Consider the following 26,716-nt stretch of genomic DNA (forward strand, 5'->3'; position numbering starts at 1 on the left):
ATATTCATGTCATAATCGAATTTATGTGCTCATTAGTGACGCCTTAACTTATAGTTCACCTGGGGCTTGAAACGCTTAAAAGTATAGAAACTTCAATGTTTCTTTACCGTACATATATGATTTCTCCAAATACTTATCAATTATTAATAGCAAAGGCTAGATAATAATCTTTTCTATTGAAGGCAAATATTTAGAGTCTAGGCGCGATCTTAGGCAGGGCCTCCTGAACTCTTGCCCCTTGTCGTCTATCCACTTGCTGACAACTGTGAAGGGTAAAGGAGCTCATAGAACACAAGGATATCTAAGGATGCAGACTGAACAAACCCCATTTGGAGCCCACAATGACAGGACAGCCGGTGTGCATTGTTCGGACTCGCAGCAAGCCCTTCGTGTCCAGATTGTACCAGAAGAGAGCAGTTCCGAACTTGGGAAAAACAGTGATATTTAGACCTGGGAAATGGGTGGCTCCGCCTTGTGGCACATCATTTAGCTAGAATCAGGAAAATCGCACTGATTATAGGATCAATGTAATCGACCATAAGTATTTACTGACATAGAAAAGTGTTGTAGCAAGTCGGTCAATATATCCGTTAAGGAATCGATTCTCGTCCTGAAGCGACGTGTCGAAATGGCTTTCAAAGATGCCTCCGATTCCATAGTTGATGACCTGAAAGGGCTCTGAGTGTTTTATATCCAAGCCAGTTGCATCACCCAAACGTTGAGTGAGCTTTAAGGTCGCCTCATTGGCATCGTTATCCAACCAAACTGACTTGGAAGTGCGGAAACTGCCGACTTCAAACTCGAATATGCTCTTTCCCTCCGAAGCAGACAACTCTGCTGTTTCGGATGGAGAGATCATATTCTTACTGAAAGTTCTTAGTAGAGCACCCTCCTCAACGGAGACCATTTCGTGTAGAAGGACTATGAAGGGGTCAATCGAGAGAATCTCCGTTTTGATGGGGGCCAGGCGCAGAAAAGGAGCAGTTACACCATTATACACACAATATAGTCTTTTCAGTTTTCGCGGCCCTTCACAACAACCACTGCAACAGGGCGGCAGCTCCATTTCATCGATGTCATCAACGGGTTCCTCTCTGATCGGTTCGCTTGATGATAGTGTAAGAAGTCTCCTCTTCAAGTTTTGATACTCTTGGAATATTTCCGGATCATGAGGCGACTGCTTGAGTGCAGCTCGATAAGCTTGCAAGGCTCCTCCTGCATTTCCTACAATCAACGAAAATATATCCCTAATCATGGCATAGTTTTTCTTCTTTTCATCAAACTTACTCCTTTCGATCCGCACTTTACCTAGTGTTCTATACAGTTCTGATTTTGATGGTCCCCTAAGTAACATCATCTCTGTTCGAGGACCTTTCCGATCCTGGACTTCAATACCTGCCAGAATCCATTGTTCGGCAATCGTCCACCGAGATTGATTCATCAAGTGTTGAGCCATTGCAAGGCAATCATTAGGTGCCAGTGTTGAACTTGAATTGATATGGTTGAAACAACAACTATAAGGAAATGGTACTTGTACATACTCGTACTGAACTCCGTGTAGAAAACCATTGGCAATATCATTGGATAACATTCTGTAGGTAGCTTGCATTCGTCTAATTGCTTCTGCGGCGTCCAACAAGTCAAGATCCTTTGGCATCTTTAACTTTTCTGACTCATTATAATTCAATCGATCTACGGAATGGACAGCATTATAACTTTAACATATAAGGACTTAATGACGAACCAAGTATCACGGGTGTTTCCAAGTATTGTTTCCACATCAACCAATCCGCCTGCATGTGACGAATTATGGAGTAACTCCTTAATAAGTCCCAAGACTCGAAGGATTTCTCCATTTTGTTCTTTTCGAGCTGTTCCTTCATCTGTTGAATCCCCCTTTAGGTTAACCTTAACTCATATAAATGTTGTTATGAAAAGCTATGCAATTCGACTCACCATCTAATGGTTTTTGCTTTCTGTGACAGCTTTTCCGTGAACCCCTCCAAGTTGGAGAGCAGATCGTCTTCCATGTTCAGCAGGTCATCCATATTCACTACAGATCTGGCAAAGCGCGGTTGTTTATCCTCAACTTGACCCATGCTGAGGCTTACGCAGGAAATAACCCCAAATAGAAGTTTGAAAATCGGCATTCTGCATCTCACTACAATCTTAACTCTAGCAATATAGTAAAACTTCAGAGTCTTATTATAATTACAATTATTCGATTATTAGTTACACCTTCATGGTCAATTTGCCATGCATCATACCTAATATCTGAAATAGTTAAAGAAAATCGCCACAACTTTTAGTATAAGGCTTCAGTTTACATATAGCTCGGTTATCTGCATAAGTGTGGAATCGTCTTAGCTGACCATCAAGCCATTAACATCTGCGTGTTATGCCATTTCCACATAAGACCCACATTAGTTATTATCTAAGCAAAACCAGTTGCCGGCTCAACGAACCCGCCACTTTCTTTGGGTGCGTGCGAGAACTGGTTTCTAATCGCCTAAAGCCACTGATTCTTGACGTCTCGTGGCCATTGTAATATTCCGAGGGGTCAAATGCCGCAATCAGTTGGAATCGAAGAGCTCTTTAGAGCGGATCTCAGACAGAATGATATTCCCGGTGTTTTCAGTACTGCTCTTGTTATTTTATCAACCAATCTACTCCGTTTCTGGAGCCGAGTTCTTTTCCTCCATACATGAGATGACCAAAGTGTTTGGCTATGAACAGAAAATGCTGCTGCATATGCAGAAATTTCTATCTGATAACCAGGGAAAACTGGATTTCCTGAAAGCGTAAGAAAAATTGCATTTACAAGTATAATGCTCTAAATATTTAAATTTATTTAACAGCCGACTGCGGGAGTTCGAGAACGAAAGGAACGAGGCGCGTGAATGGGGACCATCCTATTTTGAGAGTCCCATAAACAAATACCTGCTGAACAAGAGACTGACAGTAGACTGGCAGCGAGTGGAGAATCTCATGGCGGCTTCAACGGGCGAGAGTAAGACTAAAACACTTTGACTTAGAAGTAGTATTAATGATTATCCGCCTTTAGAACCGCTGACCCGGCTTAGAAAGTTCCGACATCGTGAGACAATGCCCGACAAAAAGGAACTCGAAGGAGCCATAGATGGGCTTCTCAGGTTGCAGTATGTTTATAGATTGAAGGCCAATGAAATGGCCAGCGGCATCTTGGATGGCGTGGATTACGGGTAATCGGAAAAGCTACTTAATGTATTCAACATATTAAAGATTTGTGTATTCCCTAGCACCCAATTGAACGCGGAGCACTGTGTGGACATAGCCAGACTGGCTCTACGAGATCAGCATCCACGTTTGGCGCACTCCTGGCTAATGGAAGCCAAGGATCGTTTGGTGGGTGGGGAAAGGGAGGAGGCACTCAAGCCACAGATTCTGGCCCTCCTCGTGCAGGCCAAGAAGGAATTGGAGGACTTCCGTGGTCTGAATGATACCTACCAGGAGCTCATCAGGATACAACCAGCGAGTGAGGAGCACGCCAAGAACTACGAAACTTACTTGGATTCTCTGGATGAGAAGGCATTCCTAAACGAATCCAAACCCATCCTAGAACACGCTGTAAGTGGTTCTGCCCAAAGGTATTTAGGTTGGTAATTATTATATATTTCCGTTCCAGCCCATCCCGGAGGAGGGTGAACCGGTGGGTGAGTTCCAGGCCTACAGCCTCACCTGCAGTGGCCACTGGCGACTCACAGCCAAGGAGCAACGGCATCTGCGCTGTGGCTACGTGACCGAGACACACCCCTTCCTGTGGATAGCTCCTCTCAAGGCAGAGGAGCTCTTCCAGGATCCCCTGCTCGTCCTCTACCACGATGTCATATACCAGAGCGAGATCGATGTTATACGGAAGCTGACCGAGAACAGGCTGAAACGGGCCACAGTCACGGGCCACAATGAGTCGGTGGTGTCCAATGTGAGGACCAGCCAGTTCACCTTCATTCCAGTCTCGGCTCACAAGGTGCTGTCCACCATTGATCAGAGAGTGGCGGACATGACCAACTTGAACATGAAGTACGCGGAGGATCACCAGTTCGCCAACTACGGAATCGGTGGGCACTACGGGCAGCACATGGACTGGTTCTACCAGACAACAGTGAGTTGGGTTATATATTTTGGATGTATGTATAGGTGGCTTATCTATTTTTCAACTAACAGATTGATGCCGGATTGATCTCCTCACCCGAAATGGGCAACCGCATTGCCACAGTTCTGTTTTATGTAAGTGATCTGATTTTAATATAAGTTTGATAGACATTGCAACATTTACAGCTTTCGGATGTTTCGCAAGGTGGAGGCACTGCATTTCCACAGCTGAGAACTTTATTGAAGCCCAAGAAATATGCAGGTAAACTGCTGAAATATTTAGTTTTTAAACATTTACAAAAGCCCAACATTTCAGCTGCCTTTTGGCACAATCTCCATGCTTCTGGAGTGGGTGACGTGAGAACGCAACATGGTGCATGTCCCATAATCGCTGGTTCCAAGTGGGGTATGTTTCTAGATACATCACATGTGCAAGCTGTATTTTCTATAACCAGTTAACATTGTAGTTCAGAATCGCTGGATCCGTGAGGTTGATCAATCCGATCGTCGACCCTGTGAGCTTTGGGATGATTCGTTGGCCAGCTACGCGCAAATTTTGGAGCTGCACAAACAAAATGAGGCGGAGGCAGCTTCTTGATAACATAGCCATTAACCTAAGGAAATCCCTTCAAGCTTTAAGAGAACAGAGTTCTAGAATAAGAATGTTAATATACTTACATGCCAAAAATCAAATACTTTCATTTCCACAATCCCCCCTAGTAAATACGCGTGATTGAATACCTGAGGTTCCGCCAGGAGTGGGAACCCCTTTCAAAAAGTTGATTTATTTGTGATCTGTTTCAGTTGGAACCAACACTAATTAATGTGTAATTGCTAGTACTAGCTGGAGCCACGCCCACCGCCCCTTCTAAGGGGTCAGAGGTCGCGGGGTCACGCCTTTGGCTTGCAGCTGTTCCTTTGTTCTTTGTTCTTTGTTCTTTGATCTTTGTTGTTTGCTATGTTCCTTTCTGTCCCGATCTGATCTGGGTCTGGTCTGCTCTATCCGCAATATGTGTGTATTTGAATAAATTCAATAGAGTATGTCTTAAAACGATCTGCATATGTAGTTGTATAAGTAATGCATTTAAATCCAGCAACAACATTTATGTAGTAATTATTTCTCTGCGCTGCGCGTAATAGTACAATAATAATGACAATAATCTCTGCTATATGTATAAGTTGAAAAGTTCACCGCTCTATCCATCAAAACATTTATATAAATTTCTCTGCACATTTTTGTTTTTTCTTTGATTTTTTTTTTGATTTTTCTTTGATATTTTGTCACATTTTTTTTTTGTAGATTTTCTGCGAAAATGATTTTTCAGGTAGGGAAAACAGTTCATGGGAGCTTTTCGCAATGTTGCAGTTAAAAAGGACACCGAGTGAGATATACGTTTTTTGACTATGCAAATGTGTCGTGTGTATAAAGGTTTAAATTCGCTTTACCATGCCTCTCAATATGTTCCCATTTTCTGGCTCGTGGTGGGTAAATCGCTAGACTGTCACTAGGTTAGTAATAGTTTAGTTTCAGTTAAAGTTACAGCTTTAGCTTTAGTTTAGTTTTGTTTGCTGCCAAGGGATTGTCTTGGGGGTACATTCATGGTACTTGAAACATCGATATACAAATACACTGATTACATAAATATATATATAGTATATAGTATATGCTGTGTATATTTTATATGCATGACTGCGTTAAAATTTGACTAATTACTTCAACTTAAAATTCTTGCCGCTCCGCCTGGGATTTTTCATCGGGGGAGTTTATTGAAATTACAGTTTCTTTCACTTAAATATACGTTAGTTAATTACCATTTTTTTAAGATATATTTTTGTACACCTATAAACATCTATATAAGAGTATCTGTGCTCTGTAGTTCGCAACGCTTAAGTTACACATCGATAATAAACTTTGTTTCCCTTTTCAGAATATTTTTGATATAATTGCATAACTTTCCTCCTGCTCGCTCTTCGGTTTCGCTTTGACTTGAAATATATATTTTTTTTTTTTAATTGAAACTCGTTTCTGTGGCCGTCGCTCATCTGACTCATCTTAGATCTCGTAGTTGCGGAACTTGTTGGCCACATCGGTGTTCTCGCCGCCCCACTCCCCCTTGCGACTGCCGTAGTACAAGGCCGCCCCGCCCTCCGAGGCCCGCCGGTGGGCGGGATTGGGGGAGGCTGCGGTCAGGCCACCGCTGCTGCATCCTGCCCCGGAGCCAGGTGCCTGGGCAGCTGCTCCTCCGCTCTCCGGCAGCATGCGATCCTTGGTCTTGGGGGTGACCCAGTGCATGGACTTTTGTTTGGTTGGTTTGGTTTGTTGGCGGAGCGTGGAGGGGGGTACAAAGGCATTTAATTAGATAAAATTCCCGCGGTTTCGGTCCAGGACCAAGGCACTTTGGTTCGGCGCATTGGTCCTGGTTTACTTCGCATGCAAGCACACACAGACACGGAGTTGGATGAAGAGGCACATTCAAGATAGGTTTGCATTCGGTGGATTTCATCGGGCACTCAGGAGCGGGCTTATAGAGAGACACAGAGAGAAATGGGGGCAGAGGGATTCTATTTGGTTCTATTGTAAACTTTTAAATAGCAGGGGGAACACTGAGAATTGAGGAATAAAGTTACAGAGTTGGTAAGCTACTGGCCATTTAGAAATTGTTAATACCAAAGTAATAAAAATGAATAACCTAATAATTTGAAATTTAATTTAAACCTCAAAGCTTGAAGTAATTGGTAAAATACATATTCAAAATGAATTGAAAAAGTCAGTTTGAGTTGCTTGCTTTCCATGAATTGAGTTCCCAGGCATGAAACTTCTGAGGGAGATTAAAGACCCAATGACAAATTTTAATTACAAGACAAATGCCAAAACAAAAGAACACCCTCTTCATAATGAACTACCTTGAATGAAATTTGTATTGTTTACTTTCGCCCCTGAAATTTTATAGAATTCAAGGGACTGTTGCCGTTTGTCCTGAAGTTTTTGCTAGGTGTCCGAGCTGAAAATTAGAATTGCAAATGCGGATTTGGGGGCCGAAAAACCCCACCCCCAGCTTTTGAAAGCCGGACAATGTCAGCCGCTGATGGATGACGACAATTTCCGCTCCGCTCGGCAGCGGAAATTACCATAGAGCCGTGTGGGCGGGAAAGTGGGTGGCATTCGGGTGGGTAATGAATAATCGCGTTAATTGTGCTACAGCAAAAATGAACTCCGGCTTGGCTTACAAATTTCATTACGAGCTCGGCAAACAAACCAATGAAAAGAAATTCCAAAACAAGGCCAAGCGTTGACGCAGTGCAGCGGGACACAAGGACGACTCTAAGGGATCGGGTTCTCCCGTCGTGCCGAAGTGAGTGGGAGTGAGAGGGCTAGACAGAGTGAGGGAGAAAGTTCTACTTCTCTGGTTCGCTGAGTTCCTGGCCCATAACGCATACCTCTTTATCCACTTTCTCGGCAATCGTGTATCTTCTCACCTGACCGACATGCTCCTTCATGCCCAGCCACTGTTTGTAGCTCATCGAGATGCCGCTGTTGCGCCACTTGTCGTAAATGGCCCTCTTTTCCGGATCGCACAAGGTTTCCTTGGCCTCCTGCAAAAAGAAAAAAAAATCATTTGAACGGAATTACATATATGGCAGAGCAATTGTGTACTGAAATATAACACCCTCGATTGTTCTCTTTGATTCTCCGTGCAAGTACAAATAAATTAGGGAATGTTTGTGCAACTCAATAATGTTCATTGTGCAAGACAAACAAGAAAAGTTATATATTCAAATGCAGTTGCTTTATTTTACTAACCATGTACATGGGTAACCCAATCAGGCCACAAAGGAATTCATCAGGAACATTCTAATATTTTGTAAACCAATTCCAAAGTCCTTGCTCTCGGTATTTCATTGGAATTTGTTGCTCACGAAATTAGAAATTTCCTTACATGAATAATCTGCGGCGCAGATTCACTGAAATTTCTCATTTTGCAGCACAAAATGTGTAAGGAAAAACCAAACATAATGTATTTACCTCGAAACTAAACATGAAAGGGGCACACCACCAACACACACACACACACAACATCCACACCAGAGAACTGCAGCAAGCCACCGACACCCTAAGTGTACCCGCTAAACACCGGGAGTCTCCGCACCCGGGTGTTTGGAGACACCCTATTTTTAGCAATGACAAACACCCGGGTGTTTTGCCACCAGGGTGTTTTTTTGTACTTGCACAAAAACACCCGGGTGTCTGCAGTGCAAAGAAGTTTAGGGTGGGTGACGCGCAAGCAACGATCAGCCGCAGGCACTTTTCTGTATGCATAAAAATTGTATGGGTGGAAGCGAGACACGGTCCAAAATATTAAGGGTGAATGGAAACTCCCAAGGAAAAGGTCGTGCACATGTTTTTGCGTTTTGATGTATCTAATGTCTTAACAAAAAACAAACTTATGTATTATTTAATAATATATTATTAAATAGTATTTATACTTAATTAATATAATGCTATTTCTATTGTTTTTTTTTTGTTATCATTTTAAAAAGAAAAATTAAAGTTAAATTGGTAATTAAACATTAAAAATTTTAACAAAGCAAATAATATAAGATATAAAAAATACATGTCTATTTCGTGTTGGTTAAATTTCTGTAAAAAGAATGCATAAATCTACAGATTTTGGGCATAATATATTTCGTTTTTCAGTACTTGCTGTACTTTTCTTTTTCGTATGTTACCTACCACAGGCACTCGAATGTCTACCAGACACCCGGGTGTTCACCAAAACACCCGGGTGTTTTGCCAGACACCCGGGTGTTTCCGAGAAAAAGGCACTTGCCTTTTTCTGCATGTTTGCCTTCTCTACCCTTCGTTATGAGTGGCGAGTGTGATCGGTACCCGCGACGTAGGGTGCCGCATTGATTCGGGTGCGCAGGCACCAGGGTGCTTGCAGACACCCGAATATTTTGAGCGGGTGTTTGTATGTACCCGCCAAGACCGGTGTGAGTGGCACCCGCACTCAAAATTGTTGAGTGTGATCAGGGTGGCAAAAAATGCCACTCTTGCAGTTCTCTGATCCACACCCCCTGCAAAGAAAGTCAGGACTCGGATTTGCTCAAGTGCAAAATCAACAGCTGCACAGGTTTCGGGTGCCAACCCATCATTTTCCGCCTTGCTTTGGTCTCCTCTGCATGTTAATCAATTTCATATGCTCCACTATAGCACACTTATTGGCGCTACCACACACACACACACCCATACACACACTTACAAGCACACTCTGGCAAACGGGGAATACCCGCACTCACACACTCTCATCTGCGGAGAGGCTTTCACATATTTGCACGCTCAAGTGATTTTGATAGCCTCGCCTGGGCCTCGATATGTATCTTGACTACTTTTACGAGCAGGCCCAACATACACCTATGGCCACAACGGTAGACACCGACACGCTTCAAGGGTGTTGCAGACACACAAAAGGATACACGGAGAAAGTTTAGTGGGGATTTGATAATGTGTTTTTATATTTATATATTGGGTGTGCTAACAAAATACCTAAAGATTTGAAATCACTTCCAAATATATCTAAAAGTATGATCATTGAAGTATCCCCAGGATAGCTGCATTCTTTAGCACACGACTTTAAATGAAATCAGTGTGAAATCACGTATATTTTTATCTCAGTGCAGATACCCAGATAGACAGACATCCACTTACACACATGCTCAATTGAGGCTCTGAGATTTCATCGCTGGCCTGCTGTTTTATTGTTCCGCCGGCTTTTGGGGCCCTGTTTACATGATAATCAATTATTTCACTACCCACTGATTATGTGGGTCAGCAAACAAGGTGCAAATCACCCTTTACCACGGATCCAAAGGACCTCCAAAGGAGCTGGATAACCTGCAGGCAAACGGTTTGTTTGTCTTCAATTAGGGCAATCGTTTAGCAGTTTTTCATGGTAATCATTCGGGGTCCTTCGAAAACAGCAATTAACAGTTCGGAAGCGGCTCATCTGCACATGACAAGAATCAGAACGCCAATCTTGTGCCTTCATCCTTTCCAGATTGTTTATCCTTTGTTTACTATGGGATCTCCTATTCCTTGACATCCCGAGGCATTTATAGGGACAGCTTGACAGCTGGAAATTGTGTTGTAAGTTGTTAGGCGAATGCCATGCTGATGAAGTCCTGGCTCATTTGCATGCTGCTCAGTGAAAATCTGTGGCAGCTGAAAATGTTCGCCTAGGTATCCTGAACACTGAAAATCTCAACATTTCATTTTAAACGCTTCATGGGCCACACACACAAACGGTTTTTGTTTTATGGCCAGCCATAAAGGTAAGTCCTCCTGCATATCCTGGCATATTTACGAGCGCCGCACACACGCACGTTCCATATTACGAGCCGTAAATTGTACGGCGCATTCCTTTTCCGCCGGACAGCGACACAGGAGCTTCCGAACAGCTATAAGTATTATTACGACTCGGCTGGGAAATTGCCCAGTGCAGGACGAACCAAGGACCAAGGACGAAGGACCCTCATGAATATTGAAGGGCGAGGGGCTCACGTTTCGCCTTAATTTGGTCCTTTGTTATTTCTGTGTGTTAAAACTTCGTGTTCGCCGGGGACTGGGAAAAAATAATACATCAGCAACCTGTAGGGAGCTGCAGTAAACTCAATTTGGACCTTAACCCACTACTGAATGCTCCTGAAATGCAATTCTACAAATAACTAATTAAAATTCTAAGTTCTCTGGGCAAAATCCGTTGCATAATAGATTTTAATTCCAGAAAGCTGATTTCACTTGCGTTGCAGCTAGTTCTGTGTACTTATACTTTGGAAAATATTATATTTTTGGCCTTCAAGGAAGTGCAACCTTTTTACTTACTCCCAATTATTGTAAATTCAGCTATAAAATCTGATGAAATCTAATTTTACCTTCGTATTTTCCACTCCATAAAGGGCTCATCATCCCCTATCAGAAAGCCTTGTTTTTACCTCAGGCATCCCACTCTTTTCCCCTTGACATAAATTTCATTTCGTTTTTAGCCACACGTTAATGAGTTGTCAGGTTTCGACACGCCCATTTTCCTCCCCCGCCCCTATTGGTCCTTTGATGAGGAAAATCAATAAACGTTTTCAAAAAATATATTTCGTATGGGTAATTTATTTTATCTCATCGTTGCCGCCTTGTTTTTCTTTTGTAGCTTGGAAAATTCAATTTGAGGCCGGGCTGCCTGTGTGTGTGTGTGTGAGTGTTTGTGCCACTGAATAGTGTGCCTGTGTGTAAGTGGGTTAAGTGCATGTGTGTGCGAGTGCGAGTGCAAAGGGCAGCCATTGTTTAACGCAGCTTAAAACTTTCGCCAACCAACAGACATGATTTTGAATAGATGCATTCGGTTGCGTGGGACGCCAGCTAATTAAGGAAACTATCAGGGGAAAACTATGAGCGGGGTTTCAAGGAAAATGCCTGCCACAGACTCCAACAATTTATCAAGATCAGAAACAGAAAGTTCGCAACTGCACTCGAGCCTTTTGTGCGGCTCTAAAAGTCCGCCAACTTCCGAGAAGTTCAACTTTCACTGCGCTCTGCATTTTCATTTATATTCGACTTCTTGGAAATTCCCGAGCTTGGATTTCCTTGTATCTAAAGTATCAATGTACAAAGAACGATGCTTTTATTTTTCTAGTCCAGTTTAGTTAATGCTACCAATACTTTATTTTTATTTTAAAATGCGTTGAAATATGTTCAGACAACTCCAACGAATTTCTGAGGTGAGAAAGGTACCTTCTTTTTCAAATACGGTTCAATTTAAAATGTAAATCCCTCATAATTCTTATACTTCCAAAGCAATTCGATTTGCGTGTTTCCGATAATTGTTCCCTGAGCTCTCTCTGATATCAAGGATATATTTTGGATAAATTCCGCCCGGGGTATCCGAATACCTTCGAAGTACTTCGCCTGCTGGCAGGATGCTTAAGCGGAGTAAGTATCAGGTTTAAACATCTTTTAATTTTAAGCTCGCTCCGGCAACTTTCAACTCAAACATATTGCCCCACAGGCTGTCAAATTCACAATCCACCCAGTTGCCGCACCCCAAAAAGCAGCCACACGCCTGGAAACTTCATTAAATATGTAAAATTCCGAAACGCTTGCCATTTTCCTTATTTCGGGCGCTTTCCCTTGGATCTTTTCCCGTGTTTTCGTTCGCCTTTTAGCCTACCTTTAGCTGCTGGAACTTGGCCTCCGCCTCCTTGTCGCCGGAGTTCTTGTCGGGATGGTACTGGAGGGCCAGGACCTTGTACTCGGCCTGGATCTGCTCGGGCTGCAAAGGAAAACGGTGCAAAATTAAAAAAAAAGTCAACATTAGTCGGGCGAGCTAAGTGAATTGCGTCGATGAATTCACTTCCATGCAAATTAACTAAGTATTTTGTGGCATAAATTTTTAAAATACCCTCTCCGGCATACAAATTGTGTGTATTACACATTACATAATGGCAGGGCAAACAAGGACACAAGTGATATGTGAACGTCTCCTGCGGCTTTCAGATTTCCAAGGAGACCGCAGCTCAGGTAAGCTGTCACTGGCAGACAAATCCCCCGCAAAAAGGGGGGATCAAACCCCCCTCCCTTTTTCAAACCCCCAGCCATCCGCCAACCAACGAAATACGAAATAACAATAAGCAAACATTAAAACTTGACGAGCAAAAACGTTCGTGCGCAGTTAAGCACCACTTAAAGTAATAGAAAAGCTGTCGCTTTTTGCCATTATTTTTGCGGCGGGTTGGGAAAACTACGTACTTGCAGCTGGAAAAGCGGAAGGATTGCGGGCAGAGGCGAAAAACTTTGAGAGTTCGAAATGCTGCTGCCAAATTAATTCTCTTGACTCTGGCAAAAGACTTTTGACACTTGGCAAACAATTGCTATTAATTAAGCCCAAGTGTCTTTCGCCCAAAAGCAACAAGTTGACAGCTACCAACGATGATCTGTTACTGACTTTCCTCGGGACCACAAGTAAAAATGATGACGGCGATGATGCCAACAGTGCGCCAAACTAGGGCTTCTTGGCAATAAAACAACTTACGAACTTATTCATCCCATCTCTGTAACAGTTTCCTTAAACTGTAATTCAAGTGCTGCCACATCATTTATGGTAGAAGTAGAGTTGTGCCCGAAAATACACACACTTTTTGCGCAGTGTTCGGCGTACAAAGCTGCTTGTTTATTGTCTTGTAAATGGAAATGGCTTTTCGCGCACCATCGGTCGGCACACAAAGGACGAAGGCAGCCGCACAGAAAAGAGATGAGAATGACCAGCATGGGTCCACTTTTTTATTCCATTCGGGTTGGAGTCTATTGTTCGCGGGGGAAACGTCAAAAAGCAGCTGCCATAGAGCAAACATATTTAGGTCACCATGGTATTCGAAAACTATATACGAGTATGTGTCCCTATGATGTTGACAGAATTGATGGTTTTGCATTCCCCACAGATGTTTTCTCCTCCAGCAGCGGAAGGTGGATTACTTGCAGGCATTGCGCTCAGCTCCATTTGCTGTGTCAACGGTGCGTATAATTAATTTCAGAGAAATTAATATTGCTCATACGCCACGGTGTACGTGGCCGCAGCAGTCGCAGCCTTCGGCTTTCTATAATTAGACGAATGCAATCAGTTCTAAAGGCTTTCGTAGAATTTCGAGCTTCAATGGACTGGTTGACTGGGAATCCCAGGGGAAAGTTCACACACTGCGCACTTCACCTTGCATCACACAATCGAATGGCCCCAATTAATGCCTTGCAAGCCAATAAATTGTCGCCGCAATCAACAGCACCAATTTCAATTTCCACTTGATTAATTCCCCCATCAGATTGCACCCGGCCAATTAAAATGGCCAGAATAGCTTGCAGATCTCCTCTGCAAATTAGCCCTGAAAACATTTCAAGTTTGTGCAGCTCTGTTTGGTTAGAGGAGAGATTAGAGGATTGTTTGGCTTGCGTATGCAAATTCCGACACGCTAATCTGCATGAGAATGGCATGGCTGCATTCTTAAGTGGGAAATGGGCGCCAAGTCGAGATAATTGTCGGCCAGTATAGATCGTTGGCGATAGAGATGGTTTGGCAAACAATGACAGAGGGTCAGGGGTCGGTGGCAAAATCTACGGCTACGTGATAAGGGCCGTGCCATAATGCTTAGTGCTCCTCCTCCGGTTTTCTCCAAGCCCTCAACAAATATTTGATTTTATTTACATGCTCAGCCAAATCGATTCCAGGACTCGGCTCCTGGAGCTCCCGGAGCTCCTGCATAATTCAATAGATTCCATTCCCACTCAGCCTGATGCAATCGACAGCTAGCAAAAAGTGTTTTCTGGGCCAATAAACTTGATTAGAGCTGCCGTTCTTACACCTTTTTGCCCTGGCAGCCAGCTGAGCCAGAAAATGTGACAGCACAGGATGAATGTCAGGGCTGTGGAGTCGAGTCTGCCGATGGGTAAATGCCATTAAGCCGCCCGAGATTGCCTGCCAAAACCGAGCTCGTTAATTCTCTTCAGACAGCAGTTGGCACAGCCCACAATCGCTTGGCTTAGATGGGCTCTTAACTTTGGTGGCGATGGTGAGTCCCTGGATGGTGAGTCTCTGGACCTGTGACTCAAACTGCACTCGATGCTCGATGCTGCAACTGCAACTGCAACTGCTGCGGCGGCGGATCAACGCCAATTCTGCCAATCTACGATGGCTGACTGAGTAATTGAAACTAATTCTCAAAGCAAACCTCTCGCCTTCGGAGCACACTGCAAGAAAATTAATACTAGAGCTCACACAGGCATATGGTAACATTTTATGGTATTTAGTGTTCTGTTTCTCTCAGTGCTGAGACGCCACACGAATTGTATCTGATTTCATAGATGATTTCATGCGAAGGTTTACATTGCCTGCACGAGCATTTAATAAGGAATTTGACTTTAAGGCCTACAAAAGCAATTAAATTAAGCCACCGCATCTCAAAACTGCTCCGAATTCGATTAGGCGCACTTTTGAAGGCCACAATTCGATTAGTCCCTAATTAAATTCGAAGGAAAAGTTTGATGAGCCGAGTGAGTTGGGCAGCAAAAGGAAAAGTTTCCAGGGGGGAAAGTACACTGAAGTTGGATGGTCAGATACATAGATACAAAATAGTGGCAGGATAGGATTGTGGCAACTTACCGATGAGTTCTCATCGCAATGGAGCAGACCGTAGAAGTCCTCGTTGGGACTGCGCTTGTAATTGATTATAGCATCAACGGCGCTCATTGCGTCAGTTTTTCCTGGGATCCGTCGGGAATTTATATGTATTTTTCTGTATCGAAAGGAAGGGGACCAAGTTTAGGGGCTTCAATTAATAAACTGATATTTTAAAGAAGATAAATAGTTTGTTACTTAAACAGGAACATTATTGTCTTTAGTTTAACTAGTTAACAAATAGTTGGGGGAAAGTGAATTCTTTTTTAAGCTTTTAGTCAGAACAACAGTTTTGTTTAAATATTTATTCTATGAGTATTTCCGCGGAAGATCAACAATAAATTGGTAACCGAGTTGAATTCGAGCTGAATCAAAATTAAGGCCAACGATTGGCGATTGCGTGACCTTCGATTTGGAACAATTAGCAGCTAAAAATAAGTTAATCACAAATGCACAAAAACGAAATCGCCCAGTAATCAGCTAAAAGATCTGGTTTTGTTTTGGTTTGGTTTTTGGTTTTCCGTTTGTTTTGCTGCGGTTGGTGGAAGCACTTTCACTTGTTGTTTTTCTAGAGCTTCAACTGGTTGTAAACGGTGGGAAAAACGTTGTTTATTTATTGCAGCCCGCTCAATTCAAATGCACTAAACATTAACTTGACTGGCACTAGAACACTCTCAGTTCTCTGTTTCTTTTTTTGTTGAGTTACTCGAACTCCCACTCTCTGGGCATCAGCATATATAGTATATGTTTCTTGGATATATACTTTGGCTAAGCGGTGCTCACGATGTTTCTGGCAGCGCGTCGAAAGTCGAACTGATGGTATCGCCACATCACGAAACCCGCTTCGCTCGTTTTCCGCTTCGGATTGGATGGAATGAGCTTGGAGATGGGGAAAGTTCTCTCTCGAAAGCGCCACAGCCTCCCAATCCCAGAACGAGCCGAGCTTTTCGAGCTTTCTAAGCGGGGTTTGGAAAGTACATCTTTCTTGGAACCACAGGGGAATCCCACAACTGACTTTACCTGTTTGCAGCGGTGACTCACAAGTCTTTTGGTACTGCGGAAATTCCCTTAAGCAATAGCCAAACAAAAACCCAATATCTTAAATATATTCAACATTTATAATTTAATAAAGTGAGTCTTTAGATTTTAAGCAGTCATATTTAGACGTATTTTTTCTTTCGTTCGATTTACATTTTCCTAACAGTAATGATAACACTTTAAGCACTAAAGCTGCGTTGGCTGGTTGCTGTCCTCACAAATGCATCGCGGCTGAAAGCCCATTGAAAAGCTTTGCAAACAGAGCTTCTGCTATAAAAAACCATCGTGCCATAATTCAGCAATCCATGGCCACTTGTTGCATGCCACGAGCTGAGCAAAACATGTTCATCTCCCCGCTGCAGAAGAAAGTTTTCCGAAATTTGTTAAGGGGAAATTAATGCGCCACCCAAAAAAGAAAACTCATCAATCTGCGGCCAGCTGCTCGACAAAACTTTTGCCCCAAAATGAAGTCAAATCGAACTGCGAACGAATGCGAATCCGAACTGAAGGCAACAAAACCAGAGCAGCATTGGTTTTCAAATTAAAAGAGCCAGCGGAGTGTGAAGCGAAAGTTTGCAGCAAACGGAAACGAAATTGAAAACTGTTGCATACTTCGGGGCGGAGCAGGACCTCCAACTGGAGGCCTAGACCAAACACCAACCACCCACCCACCCACTTGACCACCCAGAAAAGCCGCACCGGGCGAAAAATGATTTCCGTTCATAAATCATCATAATGGCGAAGCAGAACCCAGAAACCAGGCACATGTATGTCTGGCCAGGAAAACAGAACCAAATGAAGATGAAACCATTTGACCAGCCCACAACGTTGGCTTTTCCCGAGGGCTGTGGGCGGGGTAGGGAAAGCCTGCGGAAAAGTGCGCCCGTGCGTTTGTCCGTCACGCACACAGAGAAGAAGAGGAATCGGTACCAGTAAATCGATTGGGGCAAGCTTGTCGACTGAAAGATATCCAATAATTGGAGATTCGGTAACTTCAATATTCAATATTTATCTTACAGGAATATTGTGGCGGGTTTTCAAAGATGAAAGGTATTTATTTCAAGTAGAGTATACGAATTTGAAGCCCTGTCCCTGGAGGCCTTCCGTTCCAGCCAGTCAATATACCCTACTAACTCAGATTTAGCGTGTGCCCACACACACACACAGACACACACACGCACACACACGTGCTCTGTGCGTGTGACGTCAACAAATGGAGCTGGAACGAAATGAAACGTTTTAATTAGACAAAAGAGCAGGGCAACTATTTATTTCCATTTGCGCTTCGACTGTTCACTGTCCACAGCCCGCAGCAAGCTGCAGATACAGATACAGATACAGATACGTATGCGACTACTGGCACAGATGCAAATGCGAAATACTTAGCAAATATGCCAGTGCGACCCACTCTTTTAGCTTGCGGCGTGCACTTGATGATAAACCTTCTTGGCCAGAACAGTTGCAGCAACCAGATACCCCTGCCACTCCTCTGGGCGAAGCCACTCTAAGCTTTTTTTCAACTGGAAGAAATGGTTGAGATACTTAAGAGGTATACAGAATAGTCTATACCCAAATAAATGCAAGACGTTGTGCCATATGCTTTAAATCAAATAACAAAAGTGAAAATTGTTATGTTTAGCTGTCAAAGTGTGACTTGAAATATTGCCTCATCCATCTAATGCCCAGTTTCTTGCAGTGTTCTTTTGCGGCGAGGGCTGAGACCCACTTGGATTCCGATAAGCGAACATTTTCCGCAGCGTGCTTGCGAGGGCAAACATTGGCAACGGCCAAAGAATTGCTGGGAAATTGCTCATTCGCAGGGTGTGCGGGGCAGAGATTCTTCGCCACTGCAGATTTATGCATGACAGCTACAGTAGTAGTGGTAGTAGTAGTAGTTGCAGTAGTTGGCCACCAGATTAGAGACATTCCATTGCTTCCAGCCAAGCTGCACCTAAAAGTATGCTGTGCGAATCCCTAGTGTTTGCAGTTTCCGTTTTAGTTTCCCCTGAATTGCATTCCTAAAACATCCATCCTCTAATCCACCCACTTCCAGCCATCCGGGTGTTTGTCTTTTTCTACACTTTCCGGCTGCTGCTGCTGCTAACTGCATTTCGCTTCAGTTAAAAGGAAAATCGCAAGTCAAACAAGTCGAGTGCGGGCGCATCTGAGCTCTACAATGCTCGATTGCCAGCTGCTTTTCCCCGATTTCCCCCAATTTCCCAGACCTCCCAGACCTCCAACAGCTCAATTAATGGACGACGGCAGGCAATGGAAATTCTCCAGAAGTTGACAGAAATCGTTTTCGGGCCTTCCGCTTTTGCATGTCGAGTCTGAAACTTTCTTCATTTCCCAGAATCATCTACACATGAATCTTGGCAAGGCATTTCCCTTGGTTTTATTTTCCCTCTAGGTCAGCGAGAGTCAACGACACTTGGCAAACGGGCCGCATTCGAAGAAAACTCGAGGTACAGGGAAAAGCGCGGTACAGGAGGAGTACACAAAGAAAAAGATATATTGAAAATGGGCAATCAATTCAATACTTATTCACACAAAGCAAACTGCAGAGTTGATGTGATTTTTGCACATATTGTAAGTTTCATTTGAACTTCTTAGTTTACTGTTTCACACAACCTGCTTATCCTTTAATCTAATAGCTCAGCATTTCATTACAATTTTTCTCTCTGCTAAGAACAGGCCACGTTAGCTTGTTGGCTTATAATAAAAAACACTTCATTTACTTTGTGCAATTTACAACTCTGTGAAATACACAGGGAAACGCCAAGGCCAAGAAGCTCTGAAAAGCGGCTGGGAAATGGCAGTGTGGAGTGGTTCCTGTATATAAGCCCGGAAAATGAGAAGTGCGGTCACGCCCCGGTTGCACATGTCACCCCTTTGTATCTTGTATCTGTGTATATGTGTAAATGTATTTGTGTATCTGCGCCGTCACCGCTTTGTTTTATTACCAGTTTGCCTCCATTCAGAGCAGTTCATCTCCACGCAGTTTGTTTTCTCGCCTCTGTTTGCCCTATAATTTATTTATGCATGTATTTTATTAAAGATTTCCATGGCGTCGTTCCATTCTCGTTCACATTCTCGTTGTCGTTATCGCCGCTGTCGTCATAGCAGGCCATCCCCAGTCACTTGTTGACAAAGAAATTACTTATTAATCATATTTGAGCGCTGATTTCTCGTCGCCAAAAGGATCACGAGCAGCTGGTATGGGGAGCACATATATATGTATGCGTGCATCCACAGAGGGCTCCAAAAATATAGCTCCACTTAGAACACATTCGAGTAATATGCATTAAAAGTGTGTTATTACTTCCATTCCACCTCAAAAGGGAAAGATACAAAATGAGAATTTTGAATAAACCACAATAGTGAGGATGACATATTAATCATTTTCCTTACTCCCCTTGTAAATAATAATACTGTGCTATATATATTCCTGACCCCTGCTGTGCGTGTGAGGGTGTCTGAGTGGCTTTTGATGTGTGTTATCTCATGTTATCCTTTGGCTTTCTCTGCCGTGGCTTGTCTGTCATCAGTGTGGTTTTCCACATGCAAACACACAGATGCAGAACAGGACCGTCGAGAGGGGAATACGAAGGAGTTGCTGCTCTATCTCGTGGCTCTATTCATTACCCAGCATCCTCAACTGCACCCTGCTCCTACTGCTCCTATTGCTGCTATTACTCCTATGGCCAGGCCACATAATTGCATTTGCTCATCAGAGACACATCCATTGGATGTATCTATATTCAGGCATTTGTCCCGCATCTTGTCGCTGCGTTTGCCGAGCTGAAAAGACATTTTCGAGAATTAATTTTAGAATATTCGTCTTGCGTGTGCTTGGCGCTTTGTTTACACAGCGCTTCGGGGAAAAAACCGGGGGTCCGTTCGAAACACTTGTCTTTCATATATCTTGTGCAGTCCGCGATGCGATACAGGAAGTCCGCACATCGCTGTCAAAACTAAAGCCCCCAACTGCCAGCAATTGAAGGCGTTCGCTAATCAAAAATCCAAATCGGAATCAGCACAAAATCAGAAATCAGAAATCGGCAATCAGAAATCTAAATTCGGACAGAAGACAGAAGGCAGAAGGTGAAATCACTTGAGATGGCCATCTTCCGACAGATGCCCCTGCCACAAGGCACCCTGTACAGGCCCCGCTGGCTGTGATGCACTGCCTCCACGCAGACGTCAAACGCTGGCCACGCCAAAGGAAAAAGGAAAACGGAAAAACCGAACACAAAATGAAGGAAAATGAAAAGCGCATGAAAAAGGAAAAGACGGCGTCAAATGCCGCCCGGCCAAATGGCCAGCCGGATCAGCCCAATATATTCCGTTCGATTCAGAGTTGTTTGCCCACAGAGGGTATCGATGGGAGGTCTGGGCTTATTGGACAACGAAACGTGGAAAAAGGGGGAAAACAGCAGGAGCTTTTGGAGATAGTCGTAAATTCCTGTGACTGAGTGGTTAAATTGCTGCAAAAACTGAATTAAAAAGAATAGTTTAATGAAAATTATTTAAAATCTTAATTCTTAATGGAAACTCTAAGATATTTGTTACTACTTACATATACATTTTGGAAGGTCGTATACTAAATTCTTAATGAAAACTCCATAGTTTAATTATAATCTATATTTTTAGGTATCCCCAAGTCCGCAGTTTTCACTATCTTTACCCTTAGCAGCCTCTTCTTTTCCGTCTATTGTTAAATGCACCCAAAATAGCTCCACGCACATTGACGAGAGAAGTGCGTGGGCCTATGACGGGGAGTATGGAAAGCAGGGGGTATACCCCCAGTATGGGGAGTTTGGGGAGTACCGACCATATGAGATGGCGAATGGGGAATGGGGGGAGTGGGGTGGTACTGTACGGCGGAGTTTCACATTCTGACGTGCCTCAGACGTCCGGCAGCCGTACTAATTGCACTCGCCTGGTCGAACGAAGAAATTGCAACAGGCGGACAATTAGCGAGCGAACTCATTCGCATTCAAATTTCACATTTGCTCAAAGAATAAACAGAAACACTGCACTGAGAAAAATGGTGCCCTTAATTCTTACTCTATTAGAACATAAGAGTTTCACTGCCGAGGGATTGGAATACACATTGGCACCACAGCCTTGTATTTGTTTATAATACAGAAAATATAGTCAAAGTTAAAAGTTCTTGTCCAATTTGGATAGCATTTTCTCTCCGTGTAGAGGCACACAGTGTAGAATAGGACGGAACGAGAGCAACACAAGTTTTGAAACGCGACGAAGATCAACGTTCAAAAGTGAGCAGACGTCAGCAGCGGCGGCAGCAGAGCGGCAGAGAACGGCGAGTGAGAGTGAAGAGAGAGTGTGGAGAGAGAAGGAGAGATCGTGGAGAGAGTGTGGAGAATTGAGGATCTCGGGCCGTCCCGCTCGCACCTGTGGCCTGCCCGTTTGGCGGCCTCTGCCCCACTAGTCCCTCCGGCACTCTGGCCGTCTCGCTCTGCTCTCCGGCGTCGGTTCCGGTGGCGCGGACGGCAGAAGATTCGAACTAGAAGAATTAGAAGAAGCTAGGACGGAGGCAGCAAGTAGAAGACCCGTGATCGTGTAATTCGCCTCGTGTGCGTTCCGTTGTTCCGTAATTATTCCGGATTTGTTTGCGAAACAGGCTGAAGTGGTGTGATGGCATCTCCATAGCTCGATAGCTCCATCTTTCAACTTGTTTCGCTTTCTCCGCTGTTTGTCGCCACGGCTCTACGTTGTTCCGTTGTCCCATTGTTCCGTTCTTCCATTCTTCCGTAGTCCCATTGTTCCGAAATTCTCCGTTTTCCGTTCTCCGTTGTTGTCGCGCCTTTCGTGGCCGCTGGTCGACGTTACGTTGCTACAGTTCGATAATCGAGCACTTCCCGAGAGGATCGAAGAAGGCTCCAGACCTGCGTAAACCACGAAGGATTCACAATAGCCCCAAATATACGGTGATTGGGTCGCAAACAAGTTACTAAAGAACCAGCGCGCCGTGAAATTCCACTTGTTTATATAATAACCAGCGGCTGCCAAGAGCCCAGCGGAATATACGGAATATACAAAAAAATATTCATTTTTCTAGCTCTGCTCGTTTGTATTTTTTCAGGCAAAATAAAAAAGAAAAGAAGCAAAAAGATAGAAGATAGAAGAAAACCGAAGCAATTCTGCGTGTTATGTGTTATTGTTGTGATCAGTGATCAGTGATCAAGTGAAAGTGAACACAAAAACGAGAGAGAAAGCCCAGTGAATCAGTTCCCATCGTAAAGGATAGAAATCAGAGACAATGTCGGACATTGAGGATGTTTTCGGTGGCTCCGCCGAGGAGACCAAGCCCGAACCCGATGCCCAGAGCAAAACCAGCGTGGTCACCGAGCACACCGAGGAGGTGATTCCCGGCGAGACCGAGAAGATGGTCACGGAGACCATCGACGAGGACGGCGATGTCGTGGAGGAGACCACCGAGGTTACCCGCAAAACGGTGAAGCGCACCATGAAGATCACTGAGGTGAGTGAACTATGACCCATCCCTGATCCATCCAGTGGGCACCATTATCACTTAACTTACTTGTTGTGCGAGTGCTGAGTGCAAACATAATTCGCATAGCCATGAATACGAATTTATTCTGAATTGAAAAGCGTTCAAGAAGCTATAAAAACTCTTGGGGAATTTGGAAATTGATGGAAACTATTTCCAAGAGCCTTAATGTTAAGTGGATACTCGCAATCATCTTGAAGAACAGTTCGTTAAAATTTATTAAACTAGATATTTTCGTTTCAAGTATTGTTTACCAAGTTTTTGTGGGAATATATTCTGCAAAACAACATCTTGTTTTTGCACTGACGAATAGAAAAACATCGCGTTTCTTTGCGAGTGTAAAATATACTGAGATGGTTCTATTTTATATATTTCTAAAATATTGCATTAGTAACTAGAAGTATAAATATAAGAAACCGCCCTCGATCGTTTGGCTTTTGAAAGACGATAAATCATTATTCACAAGTTCTGAAGGGATCTTCGGCCATACTGATCTCTTCGCTTGTGAAATTGGCCAAAACATGGCGAATGGCGATTGGCGAACTCTGGCTATATTATTTATACCAAGTGCCATTTCTCTATGTGCGTCTTAGCAAATTGTTTATACGGTCCCACGAATATTATAAATCTTCCCCTCTACATTATACATCACGCACACTGCTGCAGATATAGGCGGACATATAGGCGATTATATATACATATGTACATATGTATATAGATCTAGTTCGGCCACACTTTCTATAGGCGACGTTGCCGGGGAAAAGCCAACAAAAAATACAGAAAAATACAAATTTTGCAGCTGTTTGATTTCGGCGCAAATTATCACAAAAGATTTCAAAACGGCAAGGCGTATAAAAAAGCAGGGAATTAAATTATTATTATTATTAAGCAGAAATCACTTAAATACTCGATGCCGAGTGATGCCAAAAAATCCCCACACTCGAAGAGAAATGGCAAAAAAATTAAATGCAATAAATTCTGTGCCGCCAACAAATGCAGAGGCAAAAAAACAAAAACCAACAAGTATCAGACAAAAAAAACAGCGAGAAAAACGCGAAACAAAAAATAAATATTGAGGTTTCCGTGTCTTGCGGTCTGGCGCGCAGTGGGCGAAAGTTGGGTGGTGCAGGGTGGGGCAGCTCGCTGGTGCAAGTGGTGGTGCAGCAATTAATTGCCACAAATCGGTGCACAAAATTACAAATTGCATTTCCGGCTTGGCGCGGCGGCCACGCATTTCCACCCAGTCTGCCTCTCCCCCATTCCCCTTTCCCCTCCAGCATGCGCGTGGAAAGTCTTCGATTTTCCCGCTGCTGTTTTACGACTGTCTGGCCCCCTCCCCCCTCCTCCTTCCACGGCGGGCAAAAAGCAAAACACCGCCCGTTTTTCTTTTCTTAGCCGAGTTTTATGGCAGCCAAATTAAATTTGCATTGCAATTTGCCTCTTTTTGGGTCGTTCTTTCGGCCTTTCGGCCTTTTCTCGTTTTCCCCATTTTCATGGGCCCGAAATGGAAATGAAAATGAAAACGCATGAGCTCAGCCGCCCAGAGTCCTGCAGGGATGGGGATAAGGATGTGCTGCTGCCAGGAGGGGCATATGTTGCCATGTACACACACACAGGATCGTGTGTGTGCCTCGCCCCGAGCAGCTTACCAAACTAATTGCGCTGCCAAAGTCCGGTTTCCTTGCCGAAGCTCATGAACTGCTGAACTGCTGAACTTCCAAATCCCGCTTTCCCCGTGGACTTTCACCCGGTGGCTTTCCCTGGGCGAAAGCGGCTAATGAGTCACGTAGCGTTTTTGTCATTTTTATGCGCTTAACAGGTCAAAGTTCCAGCCGCAGGGGTACGTGACCGAAGTTGAGTTTGAATTCAAAATGCAAAATTAGTTAAATAAAGTCGGAGATATGCTGAGCACTTTCCCCAATCCCCACTTCCCACTCACCACTCCTATTCGTTATCCTTAATTCGAGGTGAACCGGAAAATGTCATAAATTTCACAGTTGATTTCACTGCTGTTTCCTGATTTGACTCGCTCATTAAACGGCAGTAATTTGTGCAATGCAGGGTATGATACAAAACTCTGGGCTTTTGCTTATAAACTAAACAATAAATATTAAATACAATGATTTAATTTATAATTGAATAAGATATTGAGAGCTGACACCGATTGCTTTCTGACTGATTAGTTTCAACAAAATCTGGCTCACAATTGTCACCATAAATTCAAAATCAAATACATCCAATTGGCCACTATTAAATTATCTGTTTATGCCCCATTAAATGCAAACATTATGGAAATGCAGTATTTACTAAACGCCAAAACGCGCAACTTTGCGGCCATATTATTCCTGTCAACTGGAATGTAGTTGGGCAAATCTTTGCTCAGCTCCGCCGTTCCAATCAAATGGGGCATGCTAATTTGTGAGTTTGTGCAACAAGCCGTAAACTCACATAACCGGGCAGCACACTCACATTACACATACGGACATTTGGGGACAAACTGGGATAATGGAATTTCCTGTGGCCTCCGACGCTCATTGTCCTGCTGTCCCGTCCAGGATTCTCTTGATTAGACATCATAATATTGAACGGAGATTAATTGGAATCCGTGAGCCATCCGATGGCCAGCTCAGCTCTGAGCGGATTTAGTTTTGCACATTTATGGGTGAAAGCATTCAGAGTTTTCCGTCCGATTAGCCAGGCCATGGATCCACGGATATTCCGCTGAGTATAGTGGACCACAGCGAATTTCCCAATGATTTGATTGTGCCAGTTGGCATATTATATTGTTTTGAAATCAGCGCATCAGCGCATTCCGCAAATGCGGCGAGCCACAGCGCTAATCAGCGCAGGGCCAGCTGTCTCTGCACCACCCACCAGCGCACCACCTCCTGCACCACCCAAGCCAACCACCCACCGCACCACCAGCCATCGCACTCCACAGGTCCCTGCGCCCTTCACCCCCTTTTCATTGACAGCTGTCAACGCGGTGGCGCCTCTCGAAGTCCAAACACATATTTCACTCGCAGCCACTGAAACGTGCATTGCAAGTGTGTGTGTGTATGTGTATGTGATTACACTGGAAATAATTTGGAAAACTACATTACTTTATGCTCATACCTTTGCTAATCAGAAATTATCCGGAAAGAGAGCTTTAGTGGAGTTTCAACCAATTCCTGATACCACACATAAGCCTTTTCATTTATCGCCCACTTTATGATTAAGAGCCACGCCCCTAGAGTTTCTCTCAGTGCACGGCAAAGAGTGTGTTGGTTGCTTGAAAGGCGTGACACAACAAGACGACATTTCAATGTCAGGCGTCTCTTGGCCTTAGACGCTCGCTTAGCTTCCATTCACTTGTTGCAGTTCCCAAGGAGATTTTGAGATTTTCCCACCCTTCGGAAAAGCGAGGAAAAGCCCACACCTTCCAAGTTTCGAGTACATTTGGTCAGTTATTTATGCGCTTCGCTTTCATTTTGGCTCACTGCGCCTCGTTGGCGGTTCTGTGTTTTATTTATTTGTGCCTTGGCTGTTCAAACAATTTATAATTTTAATGCACACACAGCCACTGAATACACTGAATACACTGAATACATCGAAATATGTTTATATAATTGAGCAGCAAACGTTTTGCGTGAAAACATAAGGCGAATATGCCGAATGTGTGGCGTATATGCTACAGCATTCAGCATTCAACATTCAGCATGCTGGGGTATATAAATAAAGCTGCCAAATTGTGTACACGGGGCGTATGATGAACGTGCCATTTAGTTCGCTGAGCGCTTTGCCGTCTCTGTCGCTC

The 26,716-nt window shown here is 43.7% G+C and overlaps 4 protein-coding genes across 12 annotated transcripts in view; 2 read left to right on the forward strand and 2 right to left on the reverse strand.

Annotated features, from left to right (window-relative positions):
• Positions 1-3: 3 nt before the first annotated feature.
• On the reverse strand, positions 4-2,167 carry LOC120452904 (prolyl 4-hydroxylase subunit alpha-2). Its single transcript, XM_039637364.1, has 7 exons — positions 1,957-2,167; positions 1,745-1,896; positions 1,542-1,692; positions 1,288-1,487; positions 554-1,224; positions 325-490; positions 4-263 (listed from the first exon to the last, which is right to left on the reverse strand). The coding sequence occupies exons 1-7, from the start codon at positions 2,148-2,150 to the stop codon at positions 157-159; spliced, it is 1,641 nt and encodes a 546-aa protein (XP_039493298.1). The 5' UTR covers positions 2,151-2,167; the 3' UTR covers positions 4-156.
• Positions 2,168-2,322: 155 nt separating this feature from the next.
• LOC120452290 (prolyl 4-hydroxylase subunit alpha-2) lies at positions 2,323-4,759 on the forward strand. Its single transcript, XM_039636425.1, has 9 exons — positions 2,323-2,801; positions 2,859-3,010; positions 3,065-3,221; positions 3,279-3,606; positions 3,665-4,141; positions 4,204-4,266; positions 4,318-4,393; positions 4,448-4,537; positions 4,599-4,759. Exons 1-9 carry the CDS (start codon positions 2,617-2,619, stop codon positions 4,727-4,729), a joined length of 1,659 nt encoding a protein of 552 aa, XP_039492359.1. The 5' UTR covers positions 2,323-2,616; the 3' UTR covers positions 4,730-4,759.
• A 593-nt stretch (positions 4,760-5,352) lies between these two features.
• LOC120453044 (J domain-containing protein) lies at positions 5,353-16,155 on the reverse strand. 2 transcript variants are annotated; one of them, XM_039637565.1, is made up of 5 exons: positions 16,102-16,155; positions 15,324-15,456; positions 12,348-12,449; positions 7,609-7,725; positions 5,353-6,427 (listed from the first exon to the last, which is right to left on the reverse strand). In XM_039637565.1, the coding sequence occupies exons 2-5, from the start codon at positions 15,408-15,410 to the stop codon at positions 6,185-6,187; spliced, it is 549 nt and encodes a 182-aa protein (XP_039493499.1). In that variant the 5' UTR covers positions 15,411-15,456; positions 16,102-16,155; the 3' UTR covers positions 5,353-6,184. The 2 variants fall into 2 exon arrangements, with proteins under 2 accessions (XP_039493499.1, XP_039493498.1); XM_039637564.1 differs by having other exon boundaries at positions 7,570-7,725.
• A 6,333-nt stretch (positions 16,156-22,488) lies between these two features.
• LOC120454421 (tropomodulin) overlaps positions 22,489-26,716 on the forward strand; it is a 48,582-nt gene continuing 44,354 nt past the window's right edge. For 3 of the 8 annotated variants that reach the window (XM_044006461.1, XM_039639694.2, XM_039639695.2), the window contains exon 1: positions 22,496-22,887. In XM_044006461.1, the coding sequence (XP_043862396.1) occupies positions 22,666-22,887 (222 nt within the window). In that variant the 5' untranslated portion in view covers positions 22,496-22,665. Of the gene's footprint in view, positions 22,888-26,716 lie in introns of all 8 variants that reach the window. The other 5 variants (XM_044006462.1, XM_039639702.2, XM_039639693.2 and 2 more) reach the window with 4 other exon arrangements.

This window comes from Drosophila santomea, chromosome 3R (assembly GCF_016746245.2).
Source record: "Drosophila santomea strain STO CAGO 1482 chromosome 3R, Prin_Dsan_1.1, whole genome shotgun sequence".
Lineage (NCBI taxonomy): Eukaryota > Metazoa > Arthropoda > Insecta > Diptera > Drosophilidae > Drosophila > Drosophila santomea.

What these genes read in the sequence shown, in the direction of transcription:
- LOC120452904 (XM_039637364.1), bottom strand. Translation starts at nt 2,150, where the DNA reads ATGCCGATTTTCAAACTTCTATTTGGGGTTATTTCCTGCGTAAGCCTC. An exon ending in AAAGCAAAAACCATTAGATG is followed by an intron (nt 1,897 to 1,956) that starts GTGAGTCGAATT and finishes GTTAACCTAAAG; the next exon opens with GGGGATTCAACAGATGAAGG. An exon ending in TTGCTACAACACTTTTCTAT is followed by an intron (nt 491 to 553) that starts GTCAGTAAATAC and finishes TCCTGATTCTAG; the next exon opens with CTAAATGATGTGCCACAAGG.
- LOC120452290 (XM_039636425.1), top strand. Translation starts at nt 2,617, where the DNA reads ATGATATTCCCGGTGTTTTCAGTACTGCTCTTGTTATTTTATCAACCA. An exon ending in TTGCCACAGTTCTGTTTTAT is followed by an intron (nt 4,267 to 4,317) that starts GTAAGTGATCTG and finishes CAACATTTACAG; the next exon opens with CTTTCGGATGTTTCGCAAGG. An exon ending in AATCGCTGGTTCCAAGTGGG is followed by an intron (nt 4,538 to 4,598) that starts GTATGTTTCTAG and finishes TTAACATTGTAG; the next exon opens with TTCAGAATCGCTGGATCCGT.
- LOC120453044 (XM_039637564.1), bottom strand. Translation starts at nt 15,410, where the DNA reads ATGAGCGCCGTTGATGCTATAATCAATTACAAGCGCAGTCCCAACGAG. An exon ending in ATTGCGATGAGAACTCATCG is followed by an intron (nt 12,450 to 15,323) that starts GTAAGTTGCCAC and finishes TTTCCTTTGCAG; the next exon opens with CCCGAGCAGATCCAGGCCGA. An exon ending in CCGAGAAAGTGGATAAAGAG is followed by an intron (nt 6,428 to 7,569) that starts GTATGCGTTATG and finishes ACCAAACAAAAG; the next exon opens with TCCATGCACTGGGTCACCCC.